The 23,577-nt window shown below is 45.7% G+C and overlaps 1 protein-coding gene across 1 annotated transcript in view; it reads right to left on the reverse strand.

Moving 5' to 3' along the window:
• Positions 1-23,577, reverse strand: part of GPD2 (glycerol-3-phosphate dehydrogenase 2) — a 1,016,859-nt gene that overhangs the window by 493,347 nt on the left and 499,935 nt on the right. The window contains exon 6 of the mRNA XM_069225155.1: positions 15,922-16,085. Within this exon, the coding sequence (XP_069081256.1) occupies positions 15,922-16,085 (164 nt within the window). The remainder of the gene's footprint in view (positions 1-15,921; positions 16,086-23,577) is intronic.

Here is a 23,577-nt window from a genome sequence, read left to right on the forward strand (position 1 = left end):
CTTTGATCAACCAGTCGTCCAAGTAAGGGAATACTGCTATCCCCTTCCTTCTGAGCTCCGCCGCAACCACTGACATCACCTTTGTGAAGACTCGAGGTGCTGAAGTAAGACCAAACGGGAGGACCGCAAACTGATAGTGCTGCGACCCTACCACAAACCGGAGATACTTCCTGTGCGACTTGAGTATCGGGATATGAAAGTAAGCATCCTGCAAGTCGACAGACACCATCCAATCTTCCTTGTTCAACGCCAAAAGCACCTGTGCTAGGGTCAGCATCTTGAACTTTTCCTGTTTGAGGAACCAATTCAAGATCCTCAGATCCAGGATTGGTCTCAACTGACCATCCTTTTTGGGAATCAGGAAGTATCTTGAGTAACAACCTCGACCCTTTTCCTGCTCTGGGACCAACTCTACCGCGCCCTTTGAAAGGAGGACTTGAACCTCCTGTTCTAGCAACAGGAGGTGTTCTTCTGAACAATAAGATGGGCGGGGCGGGATGAGGGGCGGGAACTCCCGAAAGGGAAGGGCGTAGCCTTTTCCCACAATGCCGAGAACCCAAGTGTCCGTTGTGATAGACCTCCACTTGTGGAGAAAACGCTGTAATCTTCCCCCTACAGGAGAGGAGTGAGTGGGAAACGGTGGAAGCCTAAGGCTGCTTCCCCTGCTGCACCCCTCCAGAGGACGAGGAAGAGGCAGAGTGCTGTTGAGAGGCTCCTCTGGTACGGACCCCACCCCTCCCCCTCCCTCTAAATGACCTATAGGGGAGGGAAGAGGCGGGTTGCTGGAACCTCCCCCGAAAGGAAGAGGAATAAGAGCCACGCCCAAATCCCCGAAACCTCCTGAAAATTCTAGAAGAGGCAGAGGAAGAAGGAGCTTGCAGTCCTAACGATTTGGCTGTGGCTCTGCTCTCCTTAAATCGTTCCAAGGCCGAATCTGCCTTGGCTCCAAACAGTCTGTCCCCATCAAACGGGAGGTCCAGCAGGGTCGACTGCACATCCGCAGAGAACCCTGAGTTTCGGAGCCAGGCCTGTCTTCTTGCCACCACAGCCGTGCCCATCGCCCTGGCCACCGAGTCGGTCGTGTCCAGCCCAGACTGGATAATCTGGGTCGCGGCAGCCTGGGCGTCCGAGACCACATCCAAAAGACCCTGGGGAAGCTCCGTGAATGAAGACGAAATATCATCCATCAGCGCATGGATGTACCTCCCCAGAATGCACGTGGCGTTGGTGGCCTTCAACGCCAAACTGCATGACGAAAATATTTTCTTGGACTGCGCATCCAGTTTCTTGGAGTCTCTGTCTCCAGGCACCGTCGGGAAGGAACCAGGCGCTGACTTTGAGGAACAGGAGGCTTGCACCACCAAGCTCTCCGGCGTAGGGTGTCTAGAGAGAAAGCCAGGGTCAGATGGTGCAGCTCGATACCTCCTGGCCACAGCCCTATGAACGGCCGAGGAAGACACCGGCTTCTTCCACACCTCCAACACCGGATCCAGCAAAGCCTCATTAAATGGCAAGAGAGGCTCAGCTGCAGCAGAGGCCGGATGCAATACCTCTGTCAGCAAATTCTGCTTTGCCTCTGCCACCGGCAAAGGCAGGTCCAAAAAGCTCGCTGCCTTCCTCACCACAGCATGAAAGGAAGCAGCCTCCTCCGTATATTCCCCTGGAGATGAAAGGTCCCACTCAGGGGAAGTGTCCAGCCCACTGGCTGTATCCAGACCATGCAGTCCGTCTCCAGAGTCCTCAATCTCTCCCTCCTCTAGGACTCGCTGGTACTCTTGCTCTTCTAAAAGACAGAGAGCACGCCTCCTCGAATGAAGTCTCTCCTCGATACGCGGAGTCGACATGGCCTCCGCCGACGTCGAAGAACGGCGCCGATCTCCAGAAGCATCTGACGCCGCGTCCGGCGCCACAGGCAGCTTCGGCGCCGAGGCAGGAGCCGGAGGACGAGGTCTTGGAGCCGATGGACCAACCGGAGTCACAGGGCAAAATCCTGACTTCGACGGAGGGGCAACCTCCGGGGCCGAAACATCCGAAGCCACCGGAGCGGCCACCGACGCCGGCACCGGCGCCGAGCCCACATTCCCAAAAGGGAGAAAGGGCATAAAGGGTGCCGGCCGAAGAGGCGCAGGATCACCCAACGAAAAGGCCAAGGGCCCCGAAGGACCAGCCGGAGCAGCTCCTGGAGCCATCTGCTGAAAGATGGTATACATCGCATTAAGAAACGCGGTACTATCGGCTCCAGGAGTGGGAAAAGCCGGATACTGGGGTGCCTGGATCGAAGGCGACCCCGACGCCGGCCTCGACGTCTGCGACGCCGGAGAAAACACAAGAGGCTGCACCACCTCAATCACTGACGCCTGACCAGGTGAAGTCGGTGACGCCGGAGAGGGCAACGGCGTCGATGGATGCGGCGTGACCGTGGGGCTGACCTCCCACCTTGCTGGAGTGACGTCGTGAGTCTCTACGGCGCCGGGAGTCTCGATGACGCCGGTGAGACCTTGGCGAAGAAGACTTCTTATGATGTTTCTCCTTCTTCTTTGACTTTGCCATGAATAACTTGGCCTCGCGCTCTTTGAGGGCCTTCGGATTCATGTGTTGACATGAATCGCAAGTCGAGACGTCGTGGTCGGAGCTCAAACACCATAGACAGTCGGAGTGAGGATCTGTAACTGACATCTTGCCCCCACACTCTCGACAGGGCTTGAAACCCGACTTCCTCTGAGACATTGTTACCGCAGAGAAGACTACGCAGCAGACAATACACTGTAACCACGAAGGTAACAGTAACTCCCTCGAAGATAACCGTTTCGAATGCACGGAAAAAAGGGAACTGTCATCGGCACGTCGGCGAGGACTTCTTATTGCCTGTATGACGTCAGACGGCGTCGCGTGGGCTAGAGTGACGTCCTCGTCGACGTGCAGAGACTAGTAAGAAGATTTCCGTCAAATGCTGGCGCCATGGGAGTATTCATGAGGTGAGGAATCCACAGGTAGTTGTATCCATCAGAAATGCTCTTTCTGTCTACATCATACTAGGTTAGTGTGGCCGCCCCAAATAATAAATAGACACTGGATGGTGAGAGGGGTTAAATGCTCTCACAGCTCAAACTTTTGTTTTACAAGGGTCTTATTTATAATATCACTACAATAGGGCTGCTACTCCTGAAAATGTGTAATCTACTACATCCTCTAGAGGCTAAATATATTGTTACGCTACTGTAATGTCTTTTTCTTCTATGTGTAGTTATACCCTCTAGGGGTTAACTATACAGTTACATGACCATGTTTCTTACAAATGCTATTTTCTTTGTGGTGTCCTATAGGGACTGTTCTAAGCATTACAGTCAACATACTAAAATATTTGCGATAAACAGAAACTTACCCCATAATGCTTTGCAGGGCATTACTTTTACAAAACATTTTTGCTCATAACTCTCTGGGTCCCACACTATGTTAGTGGGGACTCCAAAATAATAACCCCCACCACCATTCATTACACTTAAGTTTGTTAATTGTTGGAACATTTGTTTTATAGCTGAGAGAAATTATGTTTTATGGCCCTTGTTTGTAATATTGCAATAGACCGGTTAGCCTTGAAAATGTGTAATGCACTATGCCCTCCAGGGGCTAAATATATGGTTCCACTGCATTACTTTCATCTGTTTCTTTTATGGTGTTATGCAGTTTAGGGGCTAACAACATTGTTACATGACCAAGTTTCTTACAAATTATATTTCTGTTGTGGTGTTTTAAGCATTACAGACTAATGCCAAAAGTTTATTTCTGATAAAGGTTTATATAGTAATTTTGTATTTTTTAATAATCTCTCCTTATGACAATTATGACCATGATTCAGGCCAACTTAACATCCTTATAACACTATGACTGTTTGAACATTCTTTATATGTTTGGAAGACCCTTCTAGTTTATTTCTCCTCTGTGGCTATCTTGTCTCATTTTTTTGGGAAACTGTGTTAGCCAGTCAGCAGCTCTGATGGTGGGGTGGTGAAAGTGGTATTCTATTGGAATTAGCATGGCAGATTTAAGTAAGGATGCTAAATAGCAACATTTTCATTTTTTGCTGCAGACAGAGGAGGAAGGTAAATGAAAGTGCTTTAGTTATACGCAGGGCCACTGGAATTATATGGCACGAAAAGAATAAATTATGAGGCAGGGTTGACCAAATTATGTGGCAAGAAAAGTCCTGTTATTAATTTACAATGCCAATAGCTCCAACTAAAAAAAATGCGAGACCTATTGCACTACAAATGCTTGTTAGAGATTATAAACTGTAGAAATAAACTGCAAACTAAGCAGCCACATTAGAAATGTATCATGCTTCCCTTCTTCACAGAACCTCTATGTCAGCAATTTTTAACCCTTTATCTTTTGTGGACCATCACTGACTCACTACCGGAAACTGAGGACCCCCAACTAATCAATTCTGATCTGAACCTCAAAACAGAGACACGTGTACATCAAACAGAAATTAGCACATACCAACATTTTAATCAGAATGTTGGATTGTTTAAAAAATATAGTTTCAAATCTAAAACATGGTGCTATGCTGTTCGCTACATTATCATTTGGTCTTTTTTGCTCCAATGCACGCTCTCGTTTTGTGGGTGTACTCAAATGCTTCATTTGTGATCACTATTCATCCTTACTGTATTCCCTTTGTTGCACTTATGCTTGCTAGAAATGGTGTCTTAAGTTGGCAGTTGGTTTGCACCCTGTCCAAGTAGGGACCCTCACTCTAGTCAGGATAAGGGAGATACCCGCTCATATAACCCCTGCTCACCCCCTTGATAGCTTGGCAGGAGAAGTCAGGCTTATCTCAGAAGCAATGTGTAAAGCATTTGTACATACCACAAAGTAACACAGTGAAAACACTACAAAAGGACACCACACCAGTTTTAGAAAAATAGCCAACATTTATCTACGTAAAACAAGACCAAAACGAAAAAAATCCAACATACAGTAATAAAGATATGAATTTTGCGAAAGTTACTTAAAAAGACAGTTCCTTGAAGTCGATAGCTCCACCTGGGGCTATCCCGGCGTCATGATCAACAAAACCAACAGTTCAAACTGGCTGCGGCGTCGCAGACCACTTATGGTGTTGGGAAGACCTGCAAACAGTACCTTTGGAATTGCAGGGCGTTGTAATCCTCGCAATGAGATCCAGAGAGCGGCGTCGCGATGTCGGTGCGGGGGCCGTCGGGCCCTTGAAGTGACACATGTAGCGATCGAACTCCGGGCTGATGAAGTCAGGAGCGCTGGCATGGATGGCGTTGGGGCTGCGGTGGAAAGTGGGACGATGCGACGTGCAGTGCCCACAGGTCAAGGTGGAGGCAGTGGTTCAGTGACGGCGCCCAGTGGTATCGGTGAGACCAGGGCTGCGGTGTGAAGCAGGGCGGTGCAACATACGGTGTCACCAGTTCACGGTGCAGGCAGTGGCATCGTTGCTGAAGAGCTGTCATAGGTAGGCCTAAGTCGGAGGCACGGGACGGGCACCATAGGCCGCGGCGCAGGTAGGGACGTTTGGGGACAACACTGGAGTCGATGCGATGGTGCTGGCGTCCGTGGACCGGGGCTGCAGTGTGCGAAGGTGCTTTGTGTACCTCACGAGCAGTGTCCACAGGCCATGGTGCAGGTGGCGGTGCCCGTGCCAGCAGGATCGGAGGCGCCGGGGATGCCCAGGCTGCAGTGTGAGCAAGGCGGTGCCGGAGTGTGGGGCCCACAGGTCACAGTGCAAGTAGCGCTCGGTGGCGGCATCAGATGGCATAATCGTGGAGACCAGGGTTGCGGTGCGAAGCAGGGCAGTGTGGCTCCATGTGGCATCGGCAGGTTGATGGCAGCGTCGCAGTGGTCTTTCTTCTTGAACAGCACAAAACACACAGCTCCCAGTGCTGTAGGCAGATGAAACTGAAGTCTTTGGTGTCCCTGAGACTTCCAACAGGTGGAAAGCTCTACTCCAAGCCCTTGGAGAACACTCTCAAGCAAGACACACAGCAAAGTTCACCCTTTGCTCTCTTTTAAGGCAGAAGCAGCAACTGCAGTACAACCAAGCAAAGCACACACACCAAAGGGACAGTACTCCTTCAGCTCTTCTCCTTGACAGAGGTTCTTCTTGATCCAGAAAGATTCTAAAAGTCTGCGATTTTGACAAGATCCTGCCTTACCTAGGCCAGGCCCCAGACACACACCAGGGGGTTGGAGACTGCATTGTGTGAGAGCAGGCACAGTCCTTTCAGGTGTAGATTACCACTTTTCCCTACACTTTGGCTTAGATGGCTCATCAGGATATGCAAGCTACACCGCAGCTCCCTTTGTGTCACTGTCTAGAGGAGAGGTGCAAACAGCCCAATGGTCAACTATCAAACTGACCCAGACAGGGAATCCACAAACAGGCAGAGTCACAGAATGGTTTAAGCAAGAAAATGCCTACTTCCTAAAAGTGGCATTTTCAAACAAACAATTTCAAACCCAACTTAATCAAAAGATGTATTTTTAAATTGTGAGTTCAGAGGCCCCAAACTCCAGATCTCAATCTTCTCTCAAAGGGAAATTGCACTTTAAGGATAATTAAAGGCAACCCCCATGGTAACCTATGAGAGAGACAGGCCTTGCAACAGTGAAAATAGAATTTGACAGTATTACACTGTTAGGACATGTGAAACACACCAGTACATGTCCCACATTCAACATACACTGCATCCTGCCCATGGGGCTGCCTAGGGCCTACCTCAGGGGTGCCTTACATGTATAAAACGGGAAGGTTTAGGCCTTGCAAGTGAGTACCCTTGCCAAGTCGTATTGGCAGGTTAAACTGCACACACAGACACTGCAGAGGCAGGTCGGAGACATGTTTACGGGGCTACTCATGTGGGTGGCACAATCAGTGCTGCAGGCCCCCTAATAGCATTTGACTTACAGGCCCTGTGCGTACTCTAGTGCACTTTACTAGGGACTTACTAGTAAATCAAATATGCCAGTCGTGGATAAACCAATCAACAATACAATTTATATAGGGAAACGGACCACCTCAACAGTTTTGGGTTCTCACCGCTCATCTGCATTAACCATCTGAGGGGCCTGTGGTCTGAACCCGGAAGTGAGACCTGAACAAGTAGGGTCTTAGCTCTTCAGCACCCAGACCACAGCAAAAGCTTACCTTTCAATTACACTCCACCTGTTCCCTGGGAAGTAGTCTCCTGCTAAGGAAGACTAAAGGCTGGTCTAGGCCCTCCTCGTTTAGCTGTGAAAGTACTGCTCCCACACCATGCTCTGAAGCATCTGTCTGTACTGCAAACTCCTTGGAGAAGTCAGGGGCCAGCAGCAGGGGCGCCGTGCACATGGCCTCCGTCAGAGTGTGAAACTCAGTCTGGCACGCCTCAGTCCAGATCACCTGTCTAGGCTACTTCTTAGAAGTCAGCTCTGTCAAAGGGGCAACAATGGTGCCATACCCCTTGACAAAAATCTCCTGTATTGCCCGGTGAGGCCTAGGAAGGCTCTCACCTCTTTCTGGGTCATAGGAGGTGCCCAATCCAGAGTGTTACCAATCTTGGGTTTTAGGGACACCATCCGGCCGCTTCCTACCTGGTGTCTGAAGTACACCACTGAACTCTGCCCTATCTGGCACTTACTGGCCTTGATAGTGAGGCCTGCAGCTTGCAGCGCCTTCAACACTTCCCAGTGGTGGTCCAAGTGGTCCTCCCAACTAGAGCTGAACACAGCAGTGCCATCAAGGTAGGTGTGATTGAAGTTTTCAAGCCCAGCCAGGGCCTGATGGACCAACCTCTAGAAGGTGGCAGGGGAGTTCTTCGACACAAAGGGCATGACCTAGACCTGGAAGTGCCCCTCTGGTGTTGAGAATGCTGACCTCTCCTTGCCCCATCAGTTAAGGCAATCTGCCAGGACACCAGACGTTAAATCAAACGTGCTGTGGAACTTGGCTGCCCCCAGCCAATCACTAAGCTCATCAGCTTTGGGTATGGGGTGGGCATCAGTCTTGGTGACTACACAGAGCCCCTGGTAGTCTACACAGAACTGAAGTTCTGGTGTGGCACCAGGTGTAGCAGCTTTGGGTACCAAAACCACTGGGCTGGACCAAGGGCTACTGAAGCGCTCAATCACCCCTAAGGCCAACATCTTGGAGACCTCCTCCTTGATGCTGGCCTTAATTCTGTCAGCCAACCTGTAAACCTTGTTTTTCATAGGCAGGCTGTCCCAAGTGTCCACATCAAGCGTGCATAGATGGGTAACACCTGGAATGAGTGAAAACAGAGTTGCAAAGTGTCCCCGTACCTGGCGACACTCACTCTGCTGCTCTAGAGTCAGAGAAGGGGAGAGGACCACACCTTCTACTGACCCATCCTGCTCTGTGGCAGACATGAGTCTGGAGAGAGGTTCACTCTCCTCTTCCGCCCCATCATCTGTAGCCAGAAGCATGCATAACTCAGACCTCTCAAAGTGGGGTTTGAGGCAGTTCACATGTAGGACCCTGAAGGGGTTCCTTGGAGTCTGCAGGTCTACCAAGTAGGTGACATCACTCTTATGCCCTTTCACCTCTAATGGACTTGACCACCTGTCCTGAGGAGCAAAAGGCTCTAAGTGGGGCTATGACCCACACTTTCTGGCCATGCTGAAACTCAACCAGAGTGGTAGTTTGGTCATACCAGCGTTTCATGTCCTCCTGGCTTGCCTCTAGGTTCTCTTGTGCAAGCTTCCTGAAGCGTGCAGTTTGGCTTAGGAAAGCCAGCGTGTAACTGAATGCATCCTGGAGTAACTTCCAAGGAGCTTGCTCCCAGTCCTCTTTTACCAGACATAGAGGTCCTCTGACAGGGTGCCCATACAACATCTCAAAGGGGCTAAAGTCAACCCCCCTTCTGTGGTACTTCCTGGTAGGCAAAGAGAAGGCATGGTAAGAGGACATCCCACTTACACCTCATGGAGTCTGACAGACCCCCAATCATACCTTTCAAGGTTCGGTTGAATCACTCAACCAACCCGTTAATTTGGGGGTGGTAAGGAGTGGTGAATTTGTAGTTCACTCCACATTCCTTCCACATGGTCTTTATGTACATGGACATGGACATAAAGTTGTTACCCCTGTCAGATACCACTTCCTTAGGGAACCACACTCTGATAAAGATCCCCATCAGTGCCCAGGCCACAACAGGTGCCGTCACTGTCCTCAGATGGATAGCTTTCAGGTACCGGGTGGCATGGTCAACCAAAACCAGGATGAACCTGTTGCCCAGGGCTGTCTTGGGTTCCAGAGGCCCTACTAAGTCAATGCCCACCCGCTCAAAATGGGTGCTCACGACAGGAAAGGGTTGCGGAGAAGCTTTACAGTTTCCTCCACTTTTGCCAGTTGCTTGGCCAGTCTGGCAGGTCCTACAGAACACTGCTTTATTTTTCATCATTTGGGGCCAATAAAAGTGGGTGACTAGCCTGTCAAAGGTCTTGCCTTGCCCCAAATGTCCTGCCAGAGGCACATCATGAGCCAAACCCAGTAGGAAGGGTTTGAAGTGCTGGGGAACCACCAGCACATGGGCTGCCCCAGGCTCAGCAGCCTTAGGCTCACTATACAGGAGACCATTCTCCCAACAGATCAGGTGGGTCTTGCCTTCAGTGCCAGCTGCCTGGTCCTCGGCCTAATGCCTAAGGCCCTCAAGAGTAGGGCACACCTTCTGTTCTGCACAGAACTCCTCCCTGGTGGGATCCCCTTCTTGCTGCCAATGGGTCAGCTCAGGTAAGTCTCCCAGTTCAGCCACTTGTTCCCCTGTAGGTGCCGGGGCGTTCCCCTTAGGGTCAGCCTCCTCCCGGACTGTTCTACTGATCTACTCCTCTGATCCAGCTCCTTCATTGTGATCTCATGGTCTAAAAGCATCTTCCTTTCCTCCATGGCCCGCTTCTCCTTTTGATCCTCGGTTTTTAATCTCTCCAACTCTATTTGCTGCCTCCTGGCTTCTCTCCTATTCTCTGGAGTCAGGCCCTTACAGCCACCACTGCTGCCTGACATGGGGAGTACCTCCCCCCGCCCCACCTAGCAGCTCCTATACCCTCAGCACATCTTCCCTAGGATTTTGGTCCACGGACTCCCCAATTGGATCCTGAGACTGCCCACTGGCAGTTCCGGCTGCTAACCAGGCTTAGACTTTGAGTTTTTTGCAAACTGCCCTTAAATCGTTCACGGGGTAGGCTTCCAACCTATCCTCCTCAAAAACCAAATCCTGGGATGCCACTGATGATGCTCTTGACTGAGACATGATGTCATCAGTGATCACTGGAACTCGAGATCAAAAATAGTCCAATGGAAAAATTCAACACCAAAAATCTGTATGTTCCACGTAGTGGTCTGCAATATGGTAGTAGTGTACATTAATCACTGTGGGTCAAGTGCAAATGCAAGCCCTATCCTCACTGCCAACCAATGTTAGAAATGGGGGTCTCTAGTTGGCAGTCGGTTTGCACCCTGTCCAAGTAAGGACCCTCACTCTAGTCAGGATAAGGGAGATACCCGCTCATATAACCCCTGCTCACCCTGTAGTAGCTTGGCACGAGCAGTCAGGCTTATCTCAGAAGCAACGTGTAAAGAATTTGTACATAACACACAGTAACACTGAAAACACTACAAAAGGACACCACAACAGTTTTAGAAAAATAGCCAACATTTATCTATGTAAAATAAGACCAGAAAAAGAAAAATCCAACATACAGTAATAAAGATATGAATTTTGCAAAAGATACTTAAAATGACAGTTCCTTGAAGTCAATAGCTGCACCGGGGGCTATCACGGTGTCGTGAGCAACAAAGCCAACAGTTGAGGCTGGCCGAGGCATCGCGGGCCAGCCACGGTGTCGGAAAGACCCGCAAACAGTACCTTTGTAATTGCAGGGCGTTGTGAGCCTTGGGATGAGATCGGGAGGCGGCATCGCTGGCGCTGCGGAGTCGGTTCCGGAGGACAGTGCGGAGGTCATCTGGCCCTTGAAGTCATATGGTTGCGGATCAAACTCCGGGCTGATAAAGTCAGGAGCGCTGGCATGGATGTCGTCGGGGCTGTTGTGTGAAGCAAGACAATGCGACGTGCAGTGCCCACAGGTCACGGTGCAGGCAGTGGCTCAGTGACGGCATCCAACGGCGTCTGTGAGACCAGGGCCGCAGTGTGAAGCAGGACGGTGCGACGTGCTGTGTCACCAGGACACAGTGCAGGCAGCGGCGTTGTCGTTGCTGAAGCGCTGTTGTCGGTAGGCCCATGTCGGCAGTGCAGTGCGAAACTGGCTCTGTGCGACGTCCACGGGTTGCAGTGCAGGCAGGGACACCTGGTGACGACACTGGAGTCGATAGTGCTGGTGCCGGTGGACCGGGGCTGCTGTGCGGGATGGTGCTTTGTGTACCTCATGAGCGGTATCCACAGGCCATGGTGCAGGAGGCGGTGTCGGTGTCAGCAGGAGCGGTGTTGTCAGGGATGTCCCAGGCTGTGGTGTGAGCAAGGCCGTGCCGGAGTGCGGGGCCCACAGGTCACGGTGCAAGCAGTGGCGGCATCAAATGGCAGTGTCGGTGAGACCAGGATTGCTGTGCGAAGCAGGCAGTGCTGCTCAGTGCGGCATTGCAGTGGTTTTTCTTCTTGAGCAGCACGAAACACACAGTTCCCAGTGTTGCAGGCAGGTAAAACTGAAGTCTCTGGTGTCCCTTAGACTTCCAACAGGAGGCAAGCTCTACTTCAAGCCCTTGTGGAACACTGAAGGCAGAAGCAGCAACCGCAGACCAACCCAGCAAAGCACACACAGCAAAGGGGCAGTATTCCTCCTCCAGCTTTTCAGCTCTTCTCCTTGGCAGAGGTTCCTCTTGATCCAGAAAGATTCTAAAAGTCTGAGATTTTGGGTCCACTACTTATACACCTCTCTGCCTTTGAAGTAGGCCTACTTCAAAGGAACGTCTCTGTTACTGACAAGATTCTGCCTTGTCAGGTCACGCCCCAATCACACACCAGGGGGTTGGAGACTGCATTGTGTGAGGGCAGGCACAGTCCTTCCATGTGTAAGTGACAACTCCTCCCTCCACTTTAGCTTAGATGGTTCATCAGGATATGCAGGCTACACCCCAGCTCCCTTTGTGTCACTGTCTAGAGGAGAGGTGCAAACAGCCCAACTGACCCAGACAGGCAATCTACAAACAGGCAGAGTCACAGAATGGTTTAAGTAAGAAAATGCCTACTTCCTAAAAGTGACATTTTTCAAACAAACAATTTAAAAAACAACTTTACCAAAAGATGTATTTTTAAATTGTGAGTTCTGAGTCCCCAAACTCCGCATCTCTATCGTCCCTCAAAGGGAAACTGCACTTCAAGGATAATTAAAGGCAGTCCCCATGTTAACCTATGAGAGAGACAGGCCTTACAACAGTGAAAACAGAATTTGGCAGTATTTCACTGTTAGGACATGTACAACACACAAGTACATGTCCCACCTTAAACATACACTGCACCCTGTTTATGGGGCTGTCTAGGGCCTACCTTTGTGGTGCCTTACATGTATAAAAAGGGAAGGTTTAGGCCTGGCAAAAGGGTACACTTGCCAAGTTGAACTGGCAGGTTGAACTGCACACACACAAACACTGCAGTGCCAGGTCAGAGACATGTTTACAGGACTACTCATGTGGGTGGCACAATCAGTGCTGCAGTCCCACTAGTAGCATTTGATTTACATGCCCTGGGCACCTCTAGTGCACTTTACTAGGGACTTACTAGTAAATCAAATTTGCCAATCATGGATAAACCAATCAACAATACAATTTATATAGGGAACACTTGCACTTTGGCACTGATTAGCAGTGGTAAAGTGCACAGAGACAATAAACCAGCAAAAACGGAGTCCAGTATACCAATAAAACAGGAGGTCAGAAGGCAAAAAGACAGGGGAGACAGGCCAAAAAGCTGCCAGGTCTAACAATGCTGCTCCCACAAATCAAGATAAGGATACCAACATAATTTTTAGCATCCAACTTCAAATTCCTTCACATTTACATAGCGTGTTAGCATTTTCAATGGTTACAGTTGCTTTTTATGTATGCTTTATTCATTTGCTATCTTTAATTTTCTAAATAGCTCGGGGCTCCCTGAGTAGGCGTTGTAAAAAAAAAAAAAAAAAAAAAAAAAAAAAAAAAAAACGGTGGTTCACATGTACCACAGCTTAAGAATCAATTATCTACAGAACCCTTATTGAAAAATTTGACTTTTCTATAAAGCCTGCAGCTTATAACTTGGACCTTTAACAACCATCATAGTCCTCAGTAGAGAGCTGTAATGCTATATTGAAATTGACTGGTCCTCTGAGCAGCTAAATCTTCAGTTCCTCAAAAAGCTGTAGCAGGCAAGAAGCAAGTCTCTTCATCTTGAACATTAAATGTTCAAAGAAGCAGACTGTTTAGGACACTTCTGGACAGAATCAAGAGATGGACAATACTTATAGTGAAGGGCACACATTCAGTACAGGTTAATTCAACACAAGCAGTAGTCGTACCTAAAACATTTTTACCTCGCCCACCAGGAAATCTATTACACCAGGAAAATTATTAGCTCTGTGCTCTTCCCTTAAAACAGAATGTTCGAAATGTCACAAAGCATAATTCTGTATTTACGAAACAGGCCGAAAGTCACACGAAAACTGATATGTTACCAATTAGAGTCTACAAACAAAACACCAGTTGATCTGGGACATGCTTCAGAATTAGCCAAAATCTGACATTTAAATGGCAGTTTATTTACAGATAGGGTGATTAATTATCACCAGTTTATGCGTATTGTCCAGTAGAGTTAGTGTGTGAAATCTGGTTCTTACCCTTCCACCGTTCTAGCACCATAGAAGAAAAACAACTGCTTAGTATATGTAAAATCACGCATTTTTCAAAATGTTATCAATTAGGTTTTTAACAAAAGCTTTTTAAACCAACAGTACATAAGAACAATAATAAACCAATAGTACATAAGAACAATAATAAAAATGCTTAGACTCCGAAAATTGCAAAGACTTGTTAGTATGCCGTAAGTCACAATGCTAACCAAACACTCAGAATAAGAATAATTTGCAAATAAGTACTCACCAGTTAGCATGTTATCAAGTCTATACCGCTCCAACTTCAACGCCTTATTTCAAGATAATGTACCAGAAGTGAGGGTAAACTGAATTTTGAAAGGTCGTTACACAGCTGAACTTTATAAGCAGGTTAGGAAACTGGAGTATGATGTGGACAACCGGTCTTCCTCATGGGGTACAGGAAAGAGCATGAGCAAACCACGCTAAAGCATTTTTAAGAGATCCCAGTGAAAACCTCTATGGGACACAAACATTTAATTAATAATAAGAGTCACACAACAGCATCAGAGACCCGATAGGTGCAAAATAGTTTTCTTGAGACAAGCGTTCTAATGTTTCTGGCAAGAATGGCGAGTATAGCAGCTTGCAAGATGGTGCACTGTTGACTTCTAAAGCACCTTTAATCCAGAACTAGATAAGGATTTGAAATGCAATGGGTCTTGCATTTGCTTAAGTTAGAGCTATTAGCGTTGTAAATTCATAACTGGACTTTCCTTGCCAAATATAATGAAAATGAAAATTAAAACAGTTGACATAAGCGAGCTGTTTCAAAGCACTATGGCTGGCATGAGCACAAAATAGACACACAAAAGGAAAAATAAGTTTGCTCACAGTCAAAGTATCAGCAATCGTGTAATTATCCATTTAACAGGGGGAGTCTGCAAGGCGGTAACAAAACCACCCGAAGGAGGGACCAATGATAACAAAGGATTTTTGAAAGGCAAGCCCATGAACAAGTGAAAGTGAAGGGTGTGTGGTGGGTGAGGTTAAAAGCCCACAATGATTACAACAGGTCAAATCGCTTGCTCGCTTAACCTAAAAACAACATAGTGAACAGAAAGAAAATACTGAAACAGTATATTTAATCAGGTCCTGTGAAAACATCTACCGCAAGTGATTACATTTGAAAATGATTTTAGTATTCAATAAAAACATTAGGCTGGAACATTACTTTCAAACACAGAACCATCTCAACATCGAGGTCATTCTCCTAAAAAGAAATAACACTTATAACGTTTTCTGAGTCACCACATTCCTTCCCGTACTATACAACTCTTTCTGCATGCTGTCTCCTAGATAGTGCACTGAAAGGAAGAGAGGTCAAGGCGATATATTAACAAGCATGCACTTTGTGCTATAGTTCATGACTTCTATAGCAACGTCATTTGTCAGGAGAATCGTAATGTAATATTAACCCTGCTGGTATGCGCCAAATCTATTACGGGATGGTTGTACAGCGCATCTTAGCTGCCATGCTCCAAGAAATCCTTGCTAGTGGTGCACCTTAAGAATAATCTTTATATTGTAATTCTTAAGCACAATTGCCTGGGAAGGGAATGTGGTAAACTAACAAAGATGCTCCCTTGCCCTGAACCATTATTTTGAGGAAAAGGGAGGGTCTTAATTAATCGTATGGTTAGCTAATATCTTGCAGGGAATAACATGACTGCAGACAAAAATATTGTTGATTATACACTAGTAGCATATAAATAAAATAAAAAAAGGAAAGTGACATTATGAAACGAACTGAGTGGATTCAACTTTACTGTCACAACGTAGAGACATTTTTCTCTAAACAAAATCACACACACAAATTCTGGAGACCTGGCTCGAACAAACCAAACATTAATGTAATTTGCATAAATTAATTTAAAACTCAAAGTGCACTTAACCAGAGTAAGCTATTCATGACATCAAGTAGCTTCCTTGAAACACACTTTTTTACTGTAAGATCCACTTGAGTAGATTAATATGCAAAACAGTATGACACACAAGTGTCATTCATCTAATCAAAGTATGAGATGCAAAGAAACATACCATCATAGTAGACAATGGCTCCGACAAGCTTGTCTTTTCTTAGCATTGGGAAGAGCCCCAGGGCTTTTGATTTGCTGAGAACATAGCTGCTTTTCAGACACTGACTTCCAGCTACAAGGTCATAAGCTTTTATTCCAACCCAGTAATAAGGCAGCTGCCACCACCTAAAGCAGAACAGGCAAATTTCAATTAGGAAAGATTTAAATATCTCATAACACTGATCTGTAATAAAATATTAATAAGCTGCCTGTATTGAGAATAATGTTCTACGCTCTCAGGTAGAATTTAAACCACAAAATCTACACGAAGTAATCCCTTTTCTTCGCTTTGAAATGTACACGGGGCTCTTCCTTTCCCAGTGAGGAAAGCCGACAGGGAAACGGAAGGAGCAATGCACGGCTTTTCGAGTATGTAAGCTATTCTTCTTCTGTTCCTTCCAGTGTGTGCGACGAGTGAAGGCACCAAGGCGCCCAGGGCATACTGAGGAACTTGATGATGGCCACAACACCAAGGAGTAACGCTTCCTAATCAGACAAATACTGTAAGCACGCAAAAAAATGTTTGCTGAAGCACTTTTCGTTTATTTGAAACGGACTGCTTCAGGAAGCAAAAAGTTGCTCCATTGACAAACTTAATTTTCCTCTTATTGACACTACATTATATTTGGTACGTTTGGAATTCGTTCCCAACCACCATTCGAATTTTCCTAAATCATGTCTCCCACTCAATGAAATCATATACCTACAGATACTCCTTGATGGTTGCGATATTTTTCATTACAGTGGCCACACAGTAGAGACAGCTGTTGTAATGAGAATTAAACACTGGTAAAGACCATATGCTTTGGCTTTCTATGCTAAATCCAGAACTCAGGCTGCAAGCGTTGAAAACAATGAGGGGCTAGGCAGCTAGACGTAGTTATGCTTGGGTGACAACCTGGAAGCAAAGACTCTGACAAATGAAGTGTGCGCGATTTTAACCCATTTCGAGAATTTTGTGACTTATATGTAGTTTAAGAAAATAAAGATCACGTAGACTCCTTATTTGTTGCAGTCAGATTACTTGCAAATCCATAAAACTCTACATTTAGAACATTTGAACTCTGTCCTCCCGTACCAAAGACCTGCATAGGCTTTAAGTACACTGTAAGTCCACTGCATACATGGCAATAACTGCGGTTGGACTGAAGACACTCACGATTTTTTTAAACCAAAAATTAATTTATTTTATCTGTCTCCAGACTTCAAAAACTCCCAATTCACTGTTTTGAAATGTTGGCCTGTAAGCAACAGCAATATCACAAATTCAACCAGTAAAGAGAGAAATCATGCAGTCTAAAAGAGAAAATGCAGTCTAAAAAAATGATTTCCAACATACATTGCATGCACTTCGTACTGTACCCCAATTCTGGCATAATGAGCGCAGTCGAGTCGGCGTCTATCCTAAGAGAAATGATGAGCAGTTGTGGATAACATACAAGGCTAGGAAGAGTAGGGATTTTTATGACTCTGCCCCAGGAACTCGCAGACGATGTGCATCTGCTTATCAACATGTGTCGAGTGCATTCCCTAACGATCTAACATCCTCTACCAAGAAGCCTGGCACCATTCCAACATGTCTGCTACATTAACAGTATCCTTTAACATCAATAGTGTTTTGTTTTAATGGTACATTTTGTCCATGCAAGTTGCCCCAGTAGGCAGGTAAATGTGTCAGAAATGTTGGTAGGAAGGGTATGCCGCCTTGCGCAACAGAGAGCAGTTCTAGCAGGCTTGAAGAATATTGACTTTTACTACTGTGCTTGAAACCAGCAATATAACAATTATAAGTACTTTTTTCCAGTATGTTAAAAAACATTTTTTTTTTTTTTAAATTATTTTTCCCTTAAATTTGTTACACTTAGCTTGTACAGATTCAGTTCAGGAAAACAACCCTTTTTACGTACATTTGTGAATCATTTACACATACTCCTCCATTTACCCTAGACAATTTCCCTAGCTGTACGTAATGGCAGTGGCCATTTAGAAATATAAATTGTATACAAGCAATGCTTTTCAATGCCACCGACACTGGCTCTGTTAAAGCTATGCGGAAACTAACATGTGCAGCCATACAGTTTCATCACTGTAGAGCAAAACCACAAATTGTGGAAAATATGCTGCAGTGATGTTTCAAACAATGAGTGAGGAGAGGCTTTTGCACAGCAAAAGCACTGGCTACGACTCTTCAGTCTCCCATAGGCAAGGCCATGATTGGCAAAATAACTGATTCCCTTCTCTGTCAAACACTAAGAGCCAGATGTAACACCATTTCCTTTTGCGACTCGCAAAAGGAAATGTAATAATGTGTCACAGACACATTTAGCAATTCCGATGGAGTCGCAATTGACCTGCCTCATTAATATTCACGAGGCAGGTCGCACTTTTCAACCCATTGAGAATGGGCAATAACACAGGGATGGTGGCAGGCCACCGTGTCTTTGTTTGCTTCTAAATAAAGCAACTTTTATTTTTTTTGAAGTGCAGCCGATTTTCCTTAAAGGAAAACGCGATGCTTTTCAAAGAGAAAAATGAAACGTTTCTGTTTCACTTTTTAAAGGTAGGCTGTGACCTGTAGGACCAAAGCTCACTCTTAAAAAGCGTTTTTGCTGTCATTCAAAAAGGGAAAGGGGTCCCCTGGGTACTCCTTCCTGTTTGCGACTGGCTTAGTATCTACTTGAAGCAGGCAGTAAACAGATTGTTCTGCGACAGCATTCCAATCACAAAACATTCGTACACCCCCCTGTGACTCGCTATTAGGAAGGGATGCCCTTGGCACTTTCCTTACGAATAGTTACTTGCAAACCCTATTTAGCGAATCGGTAATAGGTTACAGACTCGCAAAATAGGGTCTGTACATGCCAAAGGCCATTTTAGTGACACAAACGGCCCAAATCTGTTTAGGACTGCTGAAAAATAGTCGTACATCTGTCCCTTAAAGCCCTTGCTGCACCCATTAGCTGTACTCAATTCATGAATGCCTTTAACTCATATAAACAGTAAGGAACACAATTTTTACAGACATTGAGAATGGAAGGTGACTTTTGGGAGCATTAGGAATTCCCTGGAAAAATGCTGTCATTTTGAATTGGAGGAAATGAAAGCAGGTGTGTGCTTCATGTTTGTCTCTGTGCTGCACCAAAAGAAGGTTTGTTAATACAACACCCTTGGCATTACACAGATTGTGACTGGCCCCCAAAATGTAAAAGTATGCACAGAATTATGTCCTTCAGATTAGAATCGCCTAACCAAAATATGGACGCCAGATGAGAAGGAGAAACACAAGGACCTTGTGTGGATCAGGATTGAAAATAACAAAATACGTTTTAATGGCTCCTGTGTTGCCAAACAAAAATATTGCTTTGTCTATTGTGTGATGATTCAGTGTGGATTCCAGAAGTATGATAGTCCTTTCAAGCATCCAACGAAGGCAGAAGGATACACTCAAACATTAAAAAACATGAGACTAAAATATTGCTGTGGAATGTTCCAAGATGAGAATGACAATGTTTTATACCAATGGCAGAGGAGTCCAGAGCCAAAAAATCCAAGGGCTGGAGAAGTCCGATCCAAAGCCCCTTTAGTATGTTTAGACTACGTACAGAAAACAATATGTTTGTCATTAATAGGGAACTCACCATTATACATAAAACCTGTAAGACAAATTCCAGGCCAGATTATTTTAATGCCCTCCACAATGGTATATTCATGACTCGTTGTAAAGGTGGTTATCGGAAATCTATTACCTGGATATACCTCAGAAATAGAATTAAATACAAACTAGTGTGCAAGATGCCTTACAGGTAATATAAGTAAGAGAAGTTATTTTGATATTTACTTACCAACCCATGTTTGCATTCCTATCACTCAAGGTCGATCCACGAATTAATTCATAAAAAATACATTTCAAGCTGGTCAACGGTTTTTGACCAAACTCCCTGCACACCGAGCTACAGTAACGCCGCTTTGCTCCTGGTCACTCTATGCCAGTCACTCTCAAACTGATTATCTCTGTTATTCTACACACCATCACACAGAAAGTCGTCCATTTTACGTATGATTCTTCACTTGTGCAGTCTACTTATTTTAAATGTTCTTTATGACTGGTGCATTTCAGTACAACTAGCAAAGTCACCGTACGTGATCAGTTGGCAGAAGTGCACAAGTTTAACTGCACACCGAATTATAACAAGAAGATAAGTGGAGTAGATAAAACTGATCACTTGTTTCAACAATATAATGTAAGTTTTAAAATCTGCATTTGGTACAAGAATCCGGCCCACAAATCTGGTGCTCTGTTTTCATCAGGAAAAGTGTGGGGACGTAGGATCACTAGGTGTTTGCTGTTAGTTGCATGTGCTAGAGATTTTTTCAAATACGTGAAAGAGAACGTGTTTTTTAATGTATTCTGGGCAGGAAAAATATTGTGGAATCAACACTTGCCAACATCACTTGAATGCTGCCAGGTCCCTAGTTTTCAGAAATGCCCATGATTGGTAGAGTACCCTTGGTGCAGGCTTACGTTGGAAGCAAACAGTATTGCCATTCACAATGTAAACAGTAAGGAAAGCAGGTATTTATTCGCATAGTTTTGACTTTGTGGAGAATTCTGGGTAAGAAAAAGCGGTAAAATGCAATGCAAGCTACACCACCCAGGTCTCCCCTAAGTGTCTAGTTTTTAGAAATCTCCAGAGGTAATAGGTTTCCCTTGATGCTGACCGACCAAAGCCCCAAATATATCATAGCTATCCACATTCCCAGAATGACTGCATCTCAATGCAAAATACTTGATGTTTCTATGACACATTCTGGAGCCATTTTTTCCCCTAGGAATAGACTCTCCCACATAGGTGTGGCACCATTTTTATCAAGATAATTGTGTGGGCTGAGGTAGTAGGACTTTTGTCTTTCCCTGCATGTTCCAAAATTTTCCTTAAAAAAAGTGAAGAAATTAGAGCTTTCAGTCACGGTTTGACATTAGCAGGGCATTGTGGGAACGAGCATGTGATGGAATTGCAAGCCACAGCTTCCTGGAAAGCCCGTGATGTCTACTGTTCAGAAATGTCTAGAGGTGGTAGGTTTGTGACCCCCCAGAACCAGATACGGCAGACCCCCATCACAAGTCTACCTTAGCCAAACATTTGTTTTTGTCATACTGTTGCGTTTTTGGGGTTTTCCTGTCACATCCAATAGTCTAACTCACACATGTAGGGTACTGTTTCATTTCAGTAGTGTGGCAGTATAGATCGGGAGGACATTTTTATTCCCTGTGGTGTTTCGCTTTATTTTTGGCTTCCCATTTTAATTCACTGTGCACAAAAACTCATTTTGAATAAATCCCTCGGGATCAACTAATACTATGGGTAATCCCAAATTCAGAGTGGTCCAAAAACGATTCCTAAACTCAAATTCTTGGACAGATGTTAAAAATGTATAACTTTCCTTCATATATATGTAGATTTTTCATTACAATTTGCTGAATGGTCGAAACACAATGAAAAATCATAAGCCACAGCTCAATTGATGGCTCTATGTATCATTGGTCTTTGGACAACCTGGAAACACTACCTCACAGGGACAAGAGGAGCATGGCAGACGTAACTACGTTACATTGTAAGAACTCTCTTCTTTACTAACATTTCGAATCAGAAAATATTTTCACCTGTTTCTCTTTGTTACTACTTACATAATTTCTTCATTTCACCAATAAATTTGGGAAAACAGTTAACAACAAACAGAAACGCGTGCTGAAATCAGGACTTTCTCTAGTTTTCAGGAATGTTTAGCGTGAATAACATGACATTTACATTCCACCTCGCACATTACAAGTTTAACAAGCTTCAACCGTAGAAAGTATTGATTACTGCAAAATCCTGGGGAGAGGGGGAGGCAGGTAGGGGGGTTTAAACTCTCACTCTTTCTGAAAGCTGGAGGGATGTAATATTAGCACAGAAATGTTTTTATTTTTTTATCTGTTTATTAAAGTTTTCGATTATTGTACAGAGATCACAATATTTTATCAGTCTGTGTTACAGGTTACTTCACCTGAAAGTTACATTACTTCTGCTTTACAATTTAATATTTTATGCATTTGGTCTGTACCATAATTAACATCACTTATCGCAGTTTCGTGTAGAAGAGAAAGGAAATTATAGAAGAGATGGGGAGAATGAGGGGGGAGGTTGTATAAGGGGATGACAGAGGAGGAGATGTTGTAGTTGGGGGGTTGCTCTGTAGCAATTCTTGGAGTCTCGCTTTTGGAGTTAAGTAAGAGGACGTGCAGGGGCTCTGGAGCGCGGCAAAGGGGTCACATGTTCTAATCTTTGGAGGGGTGGCAGGTGAGGAGGGAGGGGTTTCCCAGATGAGGCGTCTTGTACCCTTATCTTTTTGTGTAAATGTTATGTCGGTGGTCTAAGGTGGACGTGTGTCGCCTTTTTCCTGTAGCTGGTCTAGGAAAGTGTCCCATATGTCTCCGTTCTTGACCTCAATCCCAATGTCCCGAAGTGTTGCTTTGGTCCAGTGAGTCCGGTCTTTGGTCCATCTGTGAATGTCTGGGGCACCAGGTGACTTCCATTGTGTTGCAATGAGTCGCTTGAGCGTGACAAACGCTAAATCCGCGCATCTATGTTTTTGTTTGTCTTTATTGCGCCTGAGGCGTATTCCTAATTTAGAGGATTCGGGTGTCGGATTCAGCGGCAAACCCAACCACGTGGGAATCTGATGTGTGGCGTCATGCCACATTCGGTTTAGCGGAGGGCAGTTCCAGGTCAAGTGGAAAAAGTCTGCCTCCGTGTTTCCGCACCTTGGGCATTCAGGTGTAGCTTGTGGGAACATGCGTTTTATGCGAAGTGGAGTTAAGTATGTCTGGTGTAGATAATTAAGTTGGGTATACCTGAAGCTGGTATTGCACAATATTTCTCGTGTGGTTGTGACTGCCATGGACCATTCTTGCGCTGTGAGGGGTGTTTGTAAGGATTTGTCCCATCTGGTATTGGCTTGTGTTTGTGCTTCTTCCGGATAGGCCTGTAGTGTGTGGTATATCCAGGAGATGCTTGTTTGTGTACCGGCGCCTGTCAATAATCCGTGTAGAGTGGGTGATGTTGGTGGTTCTGAGCTGCCGCAGCCCCATGTTTTTCGTATTAGACACTTAAGTGCCCCGTGTATATTGAACCCGCCCTGTCCTAAAGTATATGTTTCTGCTAACTTCGCATAGGAGATAAAATGGCCGTCTGCGAACAGGTCGTCGACCAGTTGTATACCTTTTGCAGTCGATGAAATAAGGCCTGTTCTACCTTGTAATTGATCTATTCCTGGTATAGCCAGTAGTGGAATCTTGGGTGAATATAGTGGCGTGTGGGCACCCCTTGATACATAGCGGCTCCATGTACGTTCAGCTACTGTTATCAGAACACTGCTATGAGGTGAAGGGGGCTCGCGTCCTATGAGCCAACCTAACACGTCTGTGCGTCCCAGGTGCGACCTCACTTTGCGACCCTCGGGGCTTAAGGGATCCTGTAGCCAGTCCATGATCCAGTGTAGTTGTGCTGCCGCATAGTAGAGTTCGAATTGTGGGGCGCCCATACCCCCTTTCTCTACTAGAAGGCAGATCTTGGTCATG

This window comes from Pleurodeles waltl, chromosome 3_1 (assembly GCF_031143425.1).
Source record: "Pleurodeles waltl isolate 20211129_DDA chromosome 3_1, aPleWal1.hap1.20221129, whole genome shotgun sequence".
Lineage (NCBI taxonomy): Eukaryota > Metazoa > Chordata > Amphibia > Caudata > Salamandridae > Pleurodeles > Pleurodeles waltl.